The sequence below is a fragment of the Zygosaccharomyces rouxii genome (genome assembly GCF_000026365.1).
Source record: "Zygosaccharomyces rouxii strain CBS732 chromosome D complete sequence".
Taxonomy (NCBI): domain Eukaryota; kingdom Fungi; phylum Ascomycota; class Saccharomycetes; order Saccharomycetales; family Saccharomycetaceae; genus Zygosaccharomyces; species Zygosaccharomyces rouxii.
The window spans coordinates 1,417,378-1,432,021 of NC_012993.1; the positions used below are offsets into that span (position 1 = coordinate 1,417,378).

At 39.4% G+C, this 14,644-nt stretch overlaps 10 protein-coding genes across 10 annotated transcripts; 6 read left to right on the plus strand and 4 right to left on the minus strand.

The window, feature by feature from the left end:
- Positions 1-91: 91 nt before the first annotated feature.
- On the minus strand, positions 92-1,831 carry MNN5 (alpha-1,2-mannosyltransferase MNN5; the record flags this gene model as incomplete). The annotated part of the gene is made up of 1 exon (XM_002497130.1): positions 92-1,831. The coding sequence occupies one exon, from the start codon at positions 1,829-1,831 to the stop codon at positions 92-94; it is 1,740 nt and encodes a 579-aa protein (XP_002497175.1).
- A 917-nt stretch (positions 1,832-2,748) lies between these two features.
- On the plus strand, positions 2,749-3,123 carry AHC2 (Ahc2p; the record flags this gene model as incomplete). Its single annotated transcript, XM_002497131.1, has 1 exon — positions 2,749-3,123. The coding sequence occupies one exon, from the start codon at positions 2,749-2,751 to the stop codon at positions 3,121-3,123; it is 375 nt and encodes a 124-aa protein (XP_002497176.1).
- Positions 3,124-3,247: 124 nt separating this feature from the next.
- TRX3 (Trx3p) lies at positions 3,248-3,613 on the plus strand (the record flags this gene model as incomplete). Its single annotated transcript, XM_002497132.1, has 1 exon — positions 3,248-3,613. One exon carries the CDS (start codon positions 3,248-3,250, stop codon positions 3,611-3,613), a length of 366 nt encoding a protein of 121 aa, XP_002497177.1.
- Positions 3,614-3,721: 108 nt separating this feature from the next.
- On the plus strand, positions 3,722-4,570 carry MRX15 (Mrx15p; the record flags this gene model as incomplete). Its single annotated transcript, XM_002497133.1, has 1 exon — positions 3,722-4,570. One exon carries the CDS (start codon positions 3,722-3,724, stop codon positions 4,568-4,570), a length of 849 nt encoding a protein of 282 aa, XP_002497178.1.
- On the minus strand, positions 4,544-5,629 carry COQ2 (4-hydroxybenzoate octaprenyltransferase; the record flags this gene model as incomplete). The annotated part of the gene is made up of 1 exon (XM_002497134.1): positions 4,544-5,629. The coding sequence occupies one exon, from the start codon at positions 5,627-5,629 to the stop codon at positions 4,544-4,546; it is 1,086 nt and encodes a 361-aa protein (XP_002497179.1).
- Positions 5,630-5,879: 250 nt separating this feature from the next.
- MVD1 (diphosphomevalonate decarboxylase MVD1) lies at positions 5,880-7,139 on the plus strand (the record flags this gene model as incomplete). Its single annotated transcript, XM_002497135.1, has 2 exons — positions 5,880-5,924; positions 5,991-7,139. 2 exons carry the CDS (start codon positions 5,880-5,882, stop codon positions 7,137-7,139), a joined length of 1,194 nt encoding a protein of 397 aa, XP_002497180.1.
- Positions 7,140-7,587: 448 nt separating this feature from the next.
- Positions 7,588-9,744, minus strand: TUP1 (chromatin-silencing transcriptional regulator TUP1; the record flags this gene model as incomplete). The annotated part of the gene is made up of 1 exon (XM_002497136.1): positions 7,588-9,744. The coding sequence occupies one exon, from the start codon at positions 9,742-9,744 to the stop codon at positions 7,588-7,590; it is 2,157 nt and encodes a 718-aa protein (XP_002497181.1).
- A 318-nt stretch (positions 9,745-10,062) lies between these two features.
- CSM1 (Csm1p) lies at positions 10,063-10,584 on the plus strand (the record flags this gene model as incomplete). The annotated part of the gene is made up of 1 exon (XM_002497137.1): positions 10,063-10,584. One exon carries the CDS (start codon positions 10,063-10,065, stop codon positions 10,582-10,584), a length of 522 nt encoding a protein of 173 aa, XP_002497182.1.
- A 49-nt stretch (positions 10,585-10,633) lies between these two features.
- Positions 10,634-11,113, minus strand: ZYRO0D17336g (uncharacterized protein; the record flags this gene model as incomplete). The annotated part of the gene is made up of 1 exon (XM_002497138.1): positions 10,634-11,113. The coding sequence occupies one exon, from the start codon at positions 11,111-11,113 to the stop codon at positions 10,634-10,636; it is 480 nt and encodes a 159-aa protein (XP_002497183.1).
- Positions 11,114-11,749: 636 nt separating this feature from the next.
- On the plus strand, positions 11,750-13,756 carry ABP1 (Abp1p; the record flags this gene model as incomplete). Its single annotated transcript, XM_002497139.1, has 1 exon — positions 11,750-13,756. The coding sequence occupies one exon, from the start codon at positions 11,750-11,752 to the stop codon at positions 13,754-13,756; it is 2,007 nt and encodes a 668-aa protein (XP_002497184.1).
- Positions 13,757-14,644: the final 888 nt, after the last annotated feature.

Consider the following 14,644-nt stretch of genomic DNA (forward strand, 5'->3'; position numbering starts at 1 on the left):
GAATGTGCACATACATAGATATTAAACTTCACCTATTAGAACAAAATTATTATGATTATTATTAGTGGTAGTATCAGTACGATTATTGTTTCTAACTGGAAAAGAGTTCTTCGTGGGTATCCTGTAAATAGGATACGTGACTCTTCAGATAATTACACATCCTTTCCCATTCTGGAGTATCCATTCTATCCTTGTAATATACAAATTTAACAGGATTTTCTTTGCAGAGGTATTTTTCCAAAACTTCAAAATTGAACATTTCTAAATCAAAGTGTCTAATGACTTCTTTACGTCTGAATCCTCTGAAATGTTTACCCTTTTCATCAATATAGATACTTTTTTCAGCTAATTCTATCGGTTCAAATTTATGATAACTGATATGACCAAAGAGTGACTCAACCTCTTTATCACCAGGCTTTAATAATTTTTCATAAAATTGTTTCTTAACATCGTAATTTTGTTCGTAAGCAGAAAGCTCAGATTTATGACGACGAACCCAACGAATTGCCTTCTTATAAGCTTCATAGTCTTGTTGAAAGTCCTGTTGGTATAGAGAGATACCATGGAAACCTTCATGATCTGAAAATCCATCAAATCTGACATCTGTTTTCACTTGATAATATGGTAGTTTTAGAGCATGAGCTGCCGCGATAAGAGTTTCCTTATCACCTTCACCAGATGTACCTTGCGATAACATTTTGTAATACCATTTACCATGAATATTATAATATGCAGATAATAACAATGAGCGTAAATGATCAACTTTGTTGATAAGCATTTGACCAGATTCGGTAGTTGGATCTGACATTGTACCTTCCAAATCGTGGAATGGAACTTTCTTTAACATTCTCACCTCTGAAGCTTCAGAGGATGGTTCATAACGAGACAGTGGGGAAACATCATCAGCGCCAAATCTAACACGTTTTTTTAGATCCAATGGAATGTTAGCAAGCTTATAAAATGCAGGAGCTGTAACCCTTTTCCAAATATCTGGCCATAGAATCAAACCGTGTTTTTTGTATGCAGGTGAATTGAAAACATCATCTAAGGGTTTTAATGGTAAGCAATCAGCATCGATATACACCACATTCTTGAAACTTGATAGTAGTAAACCAACAATTTTATTTTGATACCTTTCAATTTTAACATTTTTAACCACATCTGGTGGTAACTTCTCTGCCATATAGACACATTTTGCTCCCAATTTTGGTAGTACGACATTACAATAATCTTCGTCACCTTCATCACCTGGCGGTATCATAACTTCAACTGGTAATTTTGATCCTCTATCACGTAAAGTTTCTAACATGGTTAATGAGATCACTGAATATTTACTACCACCAATAGTAACAATACCGCTCTCATTAGGGAATAGCTTGTCAATATCAGATTTGCTAAATTTCCAACTGTTAATTGCTTCTACAAATTTCTCATGCTTGCTAGCCAACATACCCAATCGGTCATCGCTTAGATGGAAACATGCATCCAAATTTTCATAACTACTTTTTTCAAAATCGGTACTAAATGCACTAATATCACCATCTCTACATTTTTCCTTGTCTCTAACAGAATCCATAATTAGCTGTCCTTCAGGTGTTCCATCTTGGATCGCTTGGAATAATGCACTGTAAAAGTTTCTTCTAAATCCCGCTCCTGAGTCGAAGATCTCCATGGCATAGTTTTGTTGTAAAGAAACGTACAGTAACAAGCATCCAATTGACAATAGTAAAAGCACCAAATACCGCCTTGATGATCTAAAGGTGTATTTCCGGAGATGGTATCTCCCAGAGAGAAATACCCGCTTTAACCCCATGGATAGATTGCTGAACATGGTGAAAAAGGGATAAAACTTTAAAAGCACAACTTTAACCGATTTCCAGTTTTACAGCGGGTAAGAATAGCTTTAGAGTGTACAATACTCTTTTATAAATGTTTGTTGTTGTTGGATTGTCGAGGAATGGAAACGGAATTATTTAGATGTTCTGTTTAGAATGTTGCGAAAAAACAAAAAAAAAAAAAAAAAAAGGAAGGTGAAAAATAATAAAAAAAGCCAATAACAAAATTAGAAGAAAATCGATGAATGGGAAATGATGCAAAAGAGCTGAATTCAACCCTTGCTTCTTTCTACTTATTGTTCTTCGGTATTTCTGTACAGTATGTCGCATCATTGGCGAATCCTCTTTCCCAATTGATACTGTTTTGCTTGTCTGTATGCAGTATATCAAGACACGAAGACCCGTAGATACGCCAAGTAGCGAAACGCAAGGTAAGGAAGATAACAAATTAATTTCTTGGCATCGGGGTTTCGTGGGAGTAATCAGTAACGAAACTACAAGAATTTAGTAGACTGATAGCAATAATAATAATAATATTAACGGCGGTAGTATTTACTTCAGAGCAGATAAGCCATGAAAATGGTGCATTTTACTCTGTGCGAGTTCGAATCTTAGAATTGGTATAATAGAATGCCGCGAACAGCTGATCATGAAAATCATTGGAATTCGGCAGTTCGATTCTTGTGAGAGGTGTACAATATTTTTTTGTGAAAGAAAAATGATTTATCTGCTTATACGAATGTTTACCGGTGGCAAAAGCTATATACAATAATCTTTCAGATTACAAAGGGATTCAAATGCATGGTGAGGACAACAGACATCTAGACCAGAAGACCTAATACTGGTGTCCGTTACATTAGATTTCGTATCGTCGGTAGGAGAGAATTATCCTGATGATTTTGTGATAAAGATTATGCTTACACCAGATACGGTTCGTGATACCGTTTCAGAGTTTCAAAGGACCCCCATTAAGGATGATGTGGAGTTTGGTACTTTGCAGTTAGAAAAGCAGAGATTAGAATCTTTATTGCTTAGGAAAAAGTATTTGCTGAAGAGGTTACAGTTACTGTACCAACATCTCGACAAGACGAGAAACTATCAAGAGTTTGTTGACGTTTTGATGAATAGTAAGACTCTTTTGAGGGAGGTCTTCACTCTAGAGAGCCAGACTAGAAAAATGCATTTGGGAGAAGTTGAAATGGATTGGTCAAGATTTTGTATTGATAGTAATGAATATATCAACCAAAATGATGAACTGATCGCTCTACAGAATGCAGGCTTTCTATAGCGTGTTCTTATGTTATGCCTATTTATGCTTTGCGTTTCTTTATGTGTGTATATCTGTATATAGAAAGGAGTTGTTTAATCTTTAAGGTCTGTCCTTTACAATGCAGTAGTCAAGCAAGGCGATAATGTTTAGAACATCATTAAGAGCATTTCAAGGTATCAGATTCTCTTCATACACTTCTATTCCTAAGTTGAGTACAAGGGAAGCATTTCAAGAGGCTTTCAAGAAGTCTGGATTGTCAGTATTCGATTTCTATGCCACTTGGTGTGGTCCTTGTAAGGCCATGGCCCCAATCTTGGGTAAATTGAAAGAAGAGTATCCAAAGGCTGCTTTCTACAAGGTTGACGTTGATGAAAATTTAGAACTTTCAAAGGAATTAGACGTCATGGCAATGCCAACTTTCTTATTGACTAAGGATGGTAGCGTATTGGAGAAAGTCGTGGGAGCTAATCCAGCTCGTCTAGAGAAATTGATCAAAGACAATTCTTAAGATTACACATACACACACATATATCCATATATACATATATTCATACATACATATTCGTATGCACGCTAAAGGCCCATCAGGCTCTTTATGAAAATTTAATTCACCAAGATGAATGTGCCATTTGCCAAATTATTGAATTCACTGGTCTCCAAGAGTTCACCAGAATCCATCTACCATTATAAATCGGGTAAACTGCTAAGGGCAGGTAGTTTAGGTCTTTCACTAGTGTTTTTATCCTATGGTATAACTTTTATCGACTGGTACTATCATTCATCCTGGGCAGTTTGGTCAGGCGCTACTGATGAAGACAAGAGAGATTGGAAGTTTTATGCCAAAACTTTTGGTCCCTGGGGGTTAACCATTATACCATTTACAATTGCCGGTGCAAGTTTATATTTCCCATCAAGAGTTGTCACTAAAGTGACCTATGTACCAAGGGCTAATGCAACTCCGTTGTGTCAATTGGAGAGAAAATCTGCCCTCTTTGGTAGACGTCTTCAGTTGACTAGACCTTTAGATCAATTGGCAAGAAATGAAAGAACAAAAGTTTATACAGGCGTTGGTGAACAAGGTGTTGAGGATAAAGGTTCTTTTGTATTTTTACTAAATGACAGAAGTCCTCAGGCCAAAGGGTTTTGGGACAAATACTTCATCTTACACCGTTCCGGTAAATTTTGGGGAAATGATGGACGTATATTTGATGCCCTATTTGGCGGTGATTCCATTAAGGATTTGGAAAAAAGAGGTAGACTAGTGGCTCAAGGTAAAAATTTTAATACAAAACAACCAAATCCCCCTACAAATGAAAGAAATTCAAATAATGTGACTGACATAATTGCTCATAATAACAGGGCAAAATTCCATGCAAATGGCGAATCCCAATTGTCCAAAAAAATTGTAGGTTCAACGAATGTTGCTAACGGTTTAAATTCACAAAAATCCAAACAATCTAAGTAGATAATCAACTAGAAGTGCACCTGAGAAGTATAATCCGGTATTGATATTACTGGTAAAGTTTTTCCAGCAATCGGCTGGATTGTTCAGATCCACTTTTCTAATCATTGTAAATACTCGATAGGCGAAAATGGATAATCCGCCAATGAATCCAGGACCCCAAAGTAATCCACTGTTTAATCCTGCTATAGCATATAGTGAAAATTGACATGTTGCCATGTAATTCATAATTTTTTTGGAACGATCCCCCCAGGCCAAGGCGGTTGATTTGACACCTGCTTTGACATCAAATTTCTTGTCTTGATGGGCATAGATAGTATCGTAGATCATACACCATAAAACGCTACCAGCATATAGCGGAATCATTGTTGGCAAATCCATAACCCCCATAGCTGGGAATCCCAATAGCGCTGCCCAATTGAAGCATGCACTCAACATAGCCTGTGGGTAGTACGTGAATCTTTTGAAAAGTGGGTAGGTAAACACTAGTGGTAGTGACGCTAAACCTAACCACCAACAGTCCGCAGGTAATTGCGATAGAATCCCCACACCGACCGTGGTTTGTGCTCCTAAAAATGCTAAACCTTGGCGTCTAGTGATACGACCACTGGCAATTGGTCTTTCCACCGATCTAATAACTTTACTGTCCAAATCACGATCTAATAGATCGTTAATAGTACAACCAGCACCTCTCATAATCAATGAACCAACTCCGAACAATCCTAACATCCACAGTGTAGATCCGAATGGTGCTGATACTTGCATAGCAGCCGTAAGGATTGCCCATGTACCCGGCAAATAGAGTAACCAAGTACCCACAGGCTTTTCCAATCTCATCAATTCAGCATAGGGAATCCATTTTTCTGGTAGTTTGGAAACATAAGGACCTAAACCTTTGTTTCTTTGAGCTCTTGCATCGGCCAATTGTTCGGGTGTGAAGACCTGACGTGGGTTGGATTTTGTAGCATGTAGTCTAATTCGTTGGTTTAAAATTGTAGATGCTCTCAACGAGCTCCTAAACGATGCCAGAGGTATTGGCGACGTCAACCTTTGTAATAGCATTTGTCCTCGAGAAAACAGAGGCCTTACACACTGAACCTTGGTCTCTTCGAAAGCTAATGTCAGCAGCGGCTGTTAAAGGCTCCTTGGAAACTCAACCAGGTGTTTCTGACGCCAGATCTTGTACGTTAAAATTGTTGAAAGTTCATAATGGCGTCTGTATATTGCGCGACATGGGAACTTTTGAACCCATGTCAAAAGCTTCTTGTTTACAAGTATTCATCGAACACTAAAGATTATATAAATCGCTAAAATGGTTTACCATATCGCATCTACAACAGCACCTGTTAACATTGCCGTATGTGTATTTCCACCTATTTGAATTGAACTTACAGATGAGAATGATTATACTAACATCGTTTAGACTTTGAAATACTGGGGGAAAAGGGATAAGGCATTGAACTTGCCAACCAATTCTTCAATTTCAGTTACTTTGTCTCAGGAAGATTTGAGAACACTTACATCTGCTGCCACAGGCCCAGAATTGAAACAAGACAAGCTTTGGTTAAACGGCAAGGAAGAGTCACTCGAATCTGAGAGAACACAACAATGTTTGAAGGGATTGAGAAAATTGAGAAAGGAATTGGAAGATAAGGATTCTAATCTACCAAAATTTTCAAATTGGGGTCTTCACATTGTATCTGAGAATAATTTCCCCACTGCCGCTGGTCTAGCGTCGTCTGCCGCTGGGTTTGCTGCCTTAGTGGTGGCAATTGCTAGACTGTACCAATTGCCTCAATCTATGTCTGAATTATCTGAGATTGCTAGACAAGGTTCTGGTTCTGCATGTAGATCTTTATTTGGTGGCTACGTTGCATGGGAAATGGGTGAGAAGGAAGATGGATCCGATTCTAAAGCGGTGGAAATTAGCCCATTGGAACATTGGCCACAGATGAAAGCTGCCATTTTGGTGGTAAATGCTTCAAAGAAAGATACGCCATCCACCAGTGGTATGCAATTGACCGTTAAGACTTCTGAATTGTTTCAAGAAAGAGTGAAAAATGTGGTTCCTCAAAGATTTACACATATGAAAGAAGCTATTGAGCACAAGAATTGGCCCAAGTTTGCTGAATTGACCATGAAAGATTCCAACTCCTTTCATGCAACCTGTTTGGACTCATATCCACCAATTTTTTACATGAACGATACTTCTAAGAAAATTATCAAACTTTGCCATGCCATTAATGAATTCTATGGTAAAACTGTCGTGGCATACACTTTTGATGCAGGTCCAAACGCTGTTTTGTACTATTTGCAAGAGAACGAAGCTAAATTGTTTGCCTTCATTTACAAATTGTTTGATAAAGTGCCAGGTTGGGAAACTAAATTTTCTAATCAAGATTTACAAGAGTTTTTAAGCGTTTACGAGAAGGATGTGAGCGGTAAATTGCCATTTGAACTCGATGATGAAGTACAAAACGGTGTTTCCAGAGTCATTTTGACTCAAGTGGGTCCTGGTCCTCTTTCAACGAAGGAATCATTGATCGACGAAAATACAGGTTTGCCAAAATGATGTGGCTCTCTGCTAGTTTCGTATCGTTTATATAGATTTGCCATTTAATCTTATCTTACAATTGATAGAATTGTATAGCTTAATTGTTTGCCATTTAATGTTTTTTTAACGTCTTGTTTCTCAATCGAAGCTTCCAGTTAAAAGCGTCGTGCAAACGGTTCTCTATTGTATACACAACTGAGGCAGCTACGTATATAAAAATCATATATATATACATATATTTCACAAAACAGACCAAGGATATAATAGACAATCGTAAAAAAGGTAATAACCTTCAATTAATTAGCTGAAATACTATATCACCTCTGCCTGACTTTCAATTCAATCATAAGTGGCGGTAATAGTTGTTATTCGACTTTTGAACTTTTTTTTTTCTTTTTTCTTGTTTTTTTTTGTAGTTCCTGCTTGTAATATGAGTTCAATTCTATTAGAAGAGCTCTAAGGAAATTCAATCCCTTACTTCTTTAACCTTAGGATCGTTTGAATCATTTCCAGTAGTAGTATACTTCCAAATTCTTGCCTTACAGTCCCCGCTACCAGTAGCGAATACACAATATTGAGGTCCCAAGGGGTATCCATTAGCGACAGCCACAGAGATAACAGAGTTTCTATGACCTTGTAACATCAACAATGGATTTCCTGATTTTGTATCCCAAAATAGTACACCACGGTCTTTGGAACCGGATAATATATATTCATCGTTTCTTGTAGTAGCCACAGATAAAACAAAATCTTTATGTCCAGTATAGGTAACTTCACAAGTTCCCGGTGCAGGTTTGGTCTCTGCATTTGTATTATTTTGACCACTACTCAAATTCCAAAGTTTAACAGATCTGTCTAAGGATCCGGAAACAACACCATGTCCATCTCTCGTAAATACTACACTGTAAACCGAATCCTTATGACCAGTACCCAATTCATTTTCAGAATCTAACCTTTCTACTAAGAATCCAGTTTCTGCATCCCAAACGCGTACAGCACGATCTAAGGAACCAGCTGCAATGTATTTACCATCGCCAAGCGAAACAGCGACAGTAGTAACACCATCCTCAATTGACAGTGTTAAGGAGCATTGTCCTGTACGTAAATCCCAAATTCTAACAGTTCTGTCACCAGATCCTGAAACCAATTTATCACCTGAAGGGAAATAATCCAATGAATAAATATCTTGTTCATGACCTTGTAAAACCATAACAATTTTCTTTTGAGCAATATCCCAAATTCTAATCAATCTGTCCTCTGCACCTGTAGCTAAAAATTTACCATCTGGGGAAAAGCATACGGAACGAATGTAAAGATCACTTGACGCTGTCCTTGTATTTGCAAAAGAATTTGCATCGTTATTGTAGTCGTCATCACTAGTACCACCACTAGGACCTTGTGGACCTTGTGTGGCATTATCATCTGATAACCTTGCTACTAAAGCACCATCAGAAACTCTGAAAACTTGCGTAGTTTTGTTACACCCTGTTGCCAAATATTCACCATCGTTACTGAACCTGACGCAACAAACAACGGAAGTATGATCTAACGAATAGTGCAATTCTACATCAAGTTCACGAGGTAGAGCTGGATTGTAAAGAATGTAGTAATCATCGGTTTGTTTTTTCAAACTGGCTGGAACAGATTGAGAATCCAAATCAAGCAAAAAAGGTGGAATTGGCTTAGAATGACTAACTCTCTGGTTGTATGGAACCAAGTAATGATCCTGCTGCTGTTGAGGTTGCTGTGCTTGTGGCTGAGGCTGCTGAGGTTGCTGCTCAGGCTGAGCTTGACCTTGAGGCTGTTGTGGTGGTTGCTGAACTTGTTGAGAAGATTCTTGAGTTTCTTGTTGAGGTTGTTGAGGCTGTTGCTGAGGTTGTTGAGGCTGCTGCTGTTGCTGCTGCTGTTGTTCTTGTTCGATTACGGGCAATTGTGAAGCGTTAGTGGGCGGCGAACCAGAACCTGGTATTGCAGGTTTAACTTGAGATGGTGCCGCTGCCGTAGGCTGCTGCTGCTGCTGTTGTTGATTAGCTGCTGCAGCATCCGTTGGTTTGTTATCTACACTAACATGTTCAGGACCCGTTAGCGGTACACCAGGGTGCATATGCCCACCAGTACCGACAGCTGGCAAAGTATGAGGCATCGAGCCCATTGCAGTTCTTGGAAGAGCATGATTGGCAAATGCACCTGGCGAATTCACACTTGTATTAGGAGCCACTGCTGGTTGGTGCAATTGTTGTTGCAACTGTTGTTGCTGCTGTTGCTGCAATTGCAACTGCTGCAACTGTTGTTTTTGTTGTTGTTGCACTTGTTGCTGCTGCTGCTGATGGTGGTGGACCGTAAATGAAGCAATTTGCCTGTCCCTTTGTTCCAATTCAATTTTCAAACGGTTGATTTCTTCTTCATAGGCATCCTTCATCTTTCTATGTGTCAATTCTAGTTCATAAACGGTATTTCTTATCTGCTGCATCTCAGCCAATTGCTGATTGATTTTGAAATCATAATCCTTCTGATTCTGTAAACGATAAGTGTTTGCCTCTTGCGATACCTGCGCAAACTCTCGCCTTATGGCCTCCAATAACTCATTCAACTTATTTTGTGACGCAGAAACAACTGACGACATGGGGGAAAATTCTTAACAGTTTTATTTTTTTAACGAAACTCAGTTCAATTCAATTCAATTCAATTCTACTCGATCCAGAAATACTTTGATCTTTTATTATTTCACCATCAATTGGGGTTATTTGGGTTAAAGGTGGTTGTTTTCTTTGACTCTCGGTGCTTTGTTCCTCTTGTTATTTTTTTTTATTTTTTTACCATTATCACTTAATACGTCTCATCGATTTCGGGATCACCGTCCTTTAAGAATTAAAGTGACTATTACAATAATAATAAGAAAGTATACGAATTGTAGGCGGCTATTCGTTTATAGCATTTACCGATGGATGCACTCAGTCAATATAGGGATTCCGTAAAAGAGAGGCTAGAAAATGCGGATCTTTTAGTGTCGAAACTGGTTCACGAGAACACAATTTTAGAGCAGAGTTTAGAAATACGAAATCAGGAGTTGGAATCAAATAGACGTCGTATAAGGGAGTTGGAGGAACAATCTAAACAGTCGGATGAATCAATGGAACTGGTCAAAGATCTGTTCGAGCACCTTTGCGGAGTTAGAGTTCATAAATGTTACGAGGACGACGCCGGACTTTGGTTTGATACTTCACAAGGTTCGAGAAATGGTATAATGGACTACAAATTAGGGTTTGTTAGAAGTGATGAAGCAGGTACAGAGGTTGTTTATATACCACTTTTGAAGCAGAGAAGTTCAGATGAATTGAAAATTCTACAGCAACAAATTCCAAGTTATATGTTTGATACGCTGAGTTTTCCACTGAAAAGTCTGCCGCAGTTTTATTCAAAGATGGCTAGGTGTCTAGGTAAGGAAGTACGAGATAGGGATTAACCAATTCGGAAGATTATTTACAACGATGTATTATTACTATTATTGTTATTCATTCTTTCAAAATTACACGACCCTTTTCATCCACAATCAGATTTTTCAATAGCTGTTTCTTCAGTTTCTTGTCCACAGAATCAAAAATTTCGTAGAGACTTTTACCGGACTTCAACTCTGAGCGTAGAGTTGATTTTGGTTTAGAAACCTTGGAAGACTTCTTAGGTTCTTTGTCGGCGGTCTTGGCAGGTTCCGGTTGTTTCTTAGGTTCCTCCTGTTTCTTAGGTTGTTCCTTCTTAGGTTGTTCCTGCTTCTTAGGTTGTTCCTTCTTGCCCTTCCCTTTGCCCTTGTAGAGAGCTCCCTGATACTTTTCATCCTCAGTTAAACACTGAGTATGGTTTTTGTAGCTAACACCATCGTCAAAAGTCTTGGAACAATCTATGCACGTATAGTAAGCGTCAGGACACCTGCTATAGTGCTTTTCAGTGTTCTTCTTAGGAACAGTATCATTACACACTTCACAGTTAAAGGTAACCATTGTATATCTCTCGAGACTTTTTGGTATGATGTAGTAGTGGTGATCTCTGTAGATCACATCTCATCGCATTTAATCTTGAAAATTTGTTCACACGGCTGAGCACTTGGAAGAAACAGTGGTGGAAAAAGGAATATTCCTGAGAATTCAATTGATGCTCGAGGAAGTAGTTCCAAACGAGCACTGCAGAATACCCAAAGATTACTCGAGCTAATTCACACTTTTTTCAATATCTAAATTTTTTTACTCTTTATTTTCTTGGATAGCGACACACTGACGCCGCGACAGAAACTAAACGTAAAATAAATGTAAAATAAACTCATATTTCGCTCAAACATCTTCTAGGCTCAGTCTAGTCACCAACATATCCCTCTTAAAATTACTAGATCGAATACCCAAAATTCTCGTTTCAATACCACCATTAACTCTGTCAAAAACATATCACGTGTGTCCAAACTGGCCGGGTAACCTCACATGTGAGACACGTAATAGGGGCCACGCCCCATTCCTCGAATGGACTTATACATATGGATATACCAGGGTAATACTAGTTAAAGGTAGTCTTAAGGAGGTATTTATTATCATTTCACCCAAATATTAATTCAATTGTGCTACCTCAACTCATAAAATACACCAGGTATGGCATTGGAACCGATCAACATTGTCACCCATTCGAGGGAGATCGAACAAGAATATCTCAAAGTGGTTAGAGGTAACGATCCTGATACTACTTGGTTGATCATTTCTCCAAATGAAAAGAAAGAATATGCACCACATAGTGTTGGTTCAGGCTTTAGTGAATTTTTAGGTTCGTTTGATGATGTTAAAGTTCAATATGGGTTAGCAAGGGTTTCACCTCCAGGATCTGATGTTGAGAAACTTGTTCTGGTTGGTTGGTGCCCAGACTCTGCTCCAATGAAGACGAGAGCTTCATTTGCATCTAATTTTGCTACCGTCTCTAATCAGCTTTTCAAAGGTTACCATATTCAAGTTACCGCTAGAGATTCGGATGATCTTGATGAAAATGACCTTCTAAAACGTGTTAGTAATGCCGCTGGTGCTCGCTATTCAATCCAAAGTGCCGGCACGGGTACTTCCACAGCTCCAAAGACTGCAGGCTCTTCTAGGTTAGCAACACCATCTCCAGCACCAAGCGTTAGCGCCCCCACTAGCGCCCCCACTGGTACCGGAGCTCCACCTGCTGCTCCATCTAAACCTTCACCTGGTCCTTCGTCTGCAGCTAAGTCTGCTGGTAATGATAATGACGATGACTGGGGTGAACCTGAAGTCAAAGAACGTGATTTGGAAAAGGAACCAGTTAAGACTAATCAATCTTCTTACAAACCAATTGGCAAGGTGGATTTACAAAAAATCATTGCCGAAGAAAGTTCAAGAGAAGATCCTCGTCTGGTGAGTAATGTTCCTGTGGAAGGCAAAAGGGCTCCTGATGCTGGTATGGCTTCACCAAACACAACCTCTAGTTTTAAGCCTGAAACAAAGCCAAAGAGCACTGGTACTGGCACTGGTGGGCCATTGGGTACGAAGCCACCGATTAACTTTGGTGCCTCTCAAGGTAAAGATGATGATAAAGTGATTAAAGGTTTCAAGAACGAGAAGAGTCCTGCTCAAATCTGGGCGGAAAAGAAAGCTGCTCAAAACGGTGGGAATCCACCCGCCCCTACACCAACACCAACCGCAACTTCATCCGCTCCTGAACCTGCAGCTGCTCCTGAGCCTGTCGCAAAACCTGAACCGGTTGCAAAACCTGAACCCGAGCAACCTGCTTCAGGATCTTCAAATGTTGAGAGTGAACAAGAACCAGAAGTTAAGGATCTAAAATCAAAATTTGATCAATTATCGGCCAATAATGAACCGCCAATTATCCAACCAAAGGCACCAGTTAATAATAAACCACTCAACGAAACCGAACCAAAATCTGTCCTTCCTCCTCCAAGTAATAAGAAACAATTTGGTACCCCATTACCAGGTATGCACACTGAAGATGATAATGAAGACAACAAGGAAGAAGAAGGTGGCGATGAGGATGATGACTGGGATGATGATGAGCCATCTGCACCAAAACTACCATCGAGAAATGCCGCGAACGTGGCACCACCACCACCACCATCAACTCAAAAATCTGAAGTACAGCCACAAACAGAAAATGAACCGGAAAAGGGGAATGATGAACAAGGATCGCCTGCACCACCTCTGCCAAGCAGAACATACGATCAAGAACCTCCAGCACCATCACTACCAAGTAGAAAGCAAGAAGAAGAAGAAGAAGCACCAGCCCCACAATTGCCAAGTAGAAGCGGAGGCCAAGTAGAAGAGCAACCACCTGCATTGCCTTCAAGGAATTATACTCTGCAGGGGAATGAAAGTGCGAACGAACAAGGTCCACCACCACCAACGTTGCCTGCAAGACACGTTGAAAATGAAAATGAAAGCGGAAATACCAGTTCAAACCCGTCCGCGATTGCAGAATACGACTACGATGCTGCTGAGGACAACGAGTTGACATTTAGAGAAAACGACAAGATTGTTAACATCGAATTCGTTGATGAAGACTGGTGGTTAGGCGAATTAGGAAGCACAGGTGAAAAGGGTTTATTCCCAAGTAACTACGTCTCCTTGCAGCATTAGGTAAATAAAATGAGAATGGGAATCCATAGGGCAACACTGTTCGGGGACCCCGTGCCTTGTTGCCTGGGTACCGATCTCGGTTACCACGGGAACTATCAGTGGGGAGAGGGCAAAAGGTATCCTCACAACTACGATCCATCAAATAGGAACAAGAATAAGAGGAACAACAATCCGTAATGGGAAATTCTCTATAGCGATGACTTAATTACATACTTGAATTACCAATTGGGCAATTTTTTTCCCATTCATTTTTACTTAAAGGTACCATCTTGACCTATTTAGTTAACTGTGCAGTCACTTGTTTGTGTTTGTATCCATTTTAAAACAAAACGACGTGTTATTTTTTGTTTAATTCTCGATTCCCAATGGCTTGGCCCTCTTCTAGGGAAAAGAAATGCTAATGCGTCGCTAACGCCTCATCTAATGCGCCGATGCGCCGATGCGCCGATAGCGCCCCATCTCCTGCAAGATCGTTATTACACTGGGGTAATGAAGTTTGTATTAGGACTAAACAAATCAAAATATCTAAAGATAGTATACTATGAAACAAGCGGGCTTTTACTACCGTAATACTGAAGAACTAAATCACCTAAGTTTCTTGACCCATAGTATCATAATTTCCCGACCGAAAGGCTTAACATGAGCTTATTCCTGGTGATTCCTTTGTATAGAGTCAATTAGTTGGATTGCCAATTTTGTCAGATCCGAAACCACGGTAATACTACAGGGATCTAAGAGTAACCCTTGGGTACCTCTACCATATTCAACTAAATTGGGTTTGAAATTGAAACTTGATGAATATATCGCAATCTTGAAACATTTGGGCATATAAATATGGCCATTAGACTCCATTTGAGACCTGTTTCTTCTGGTGAATTATCACGGTTC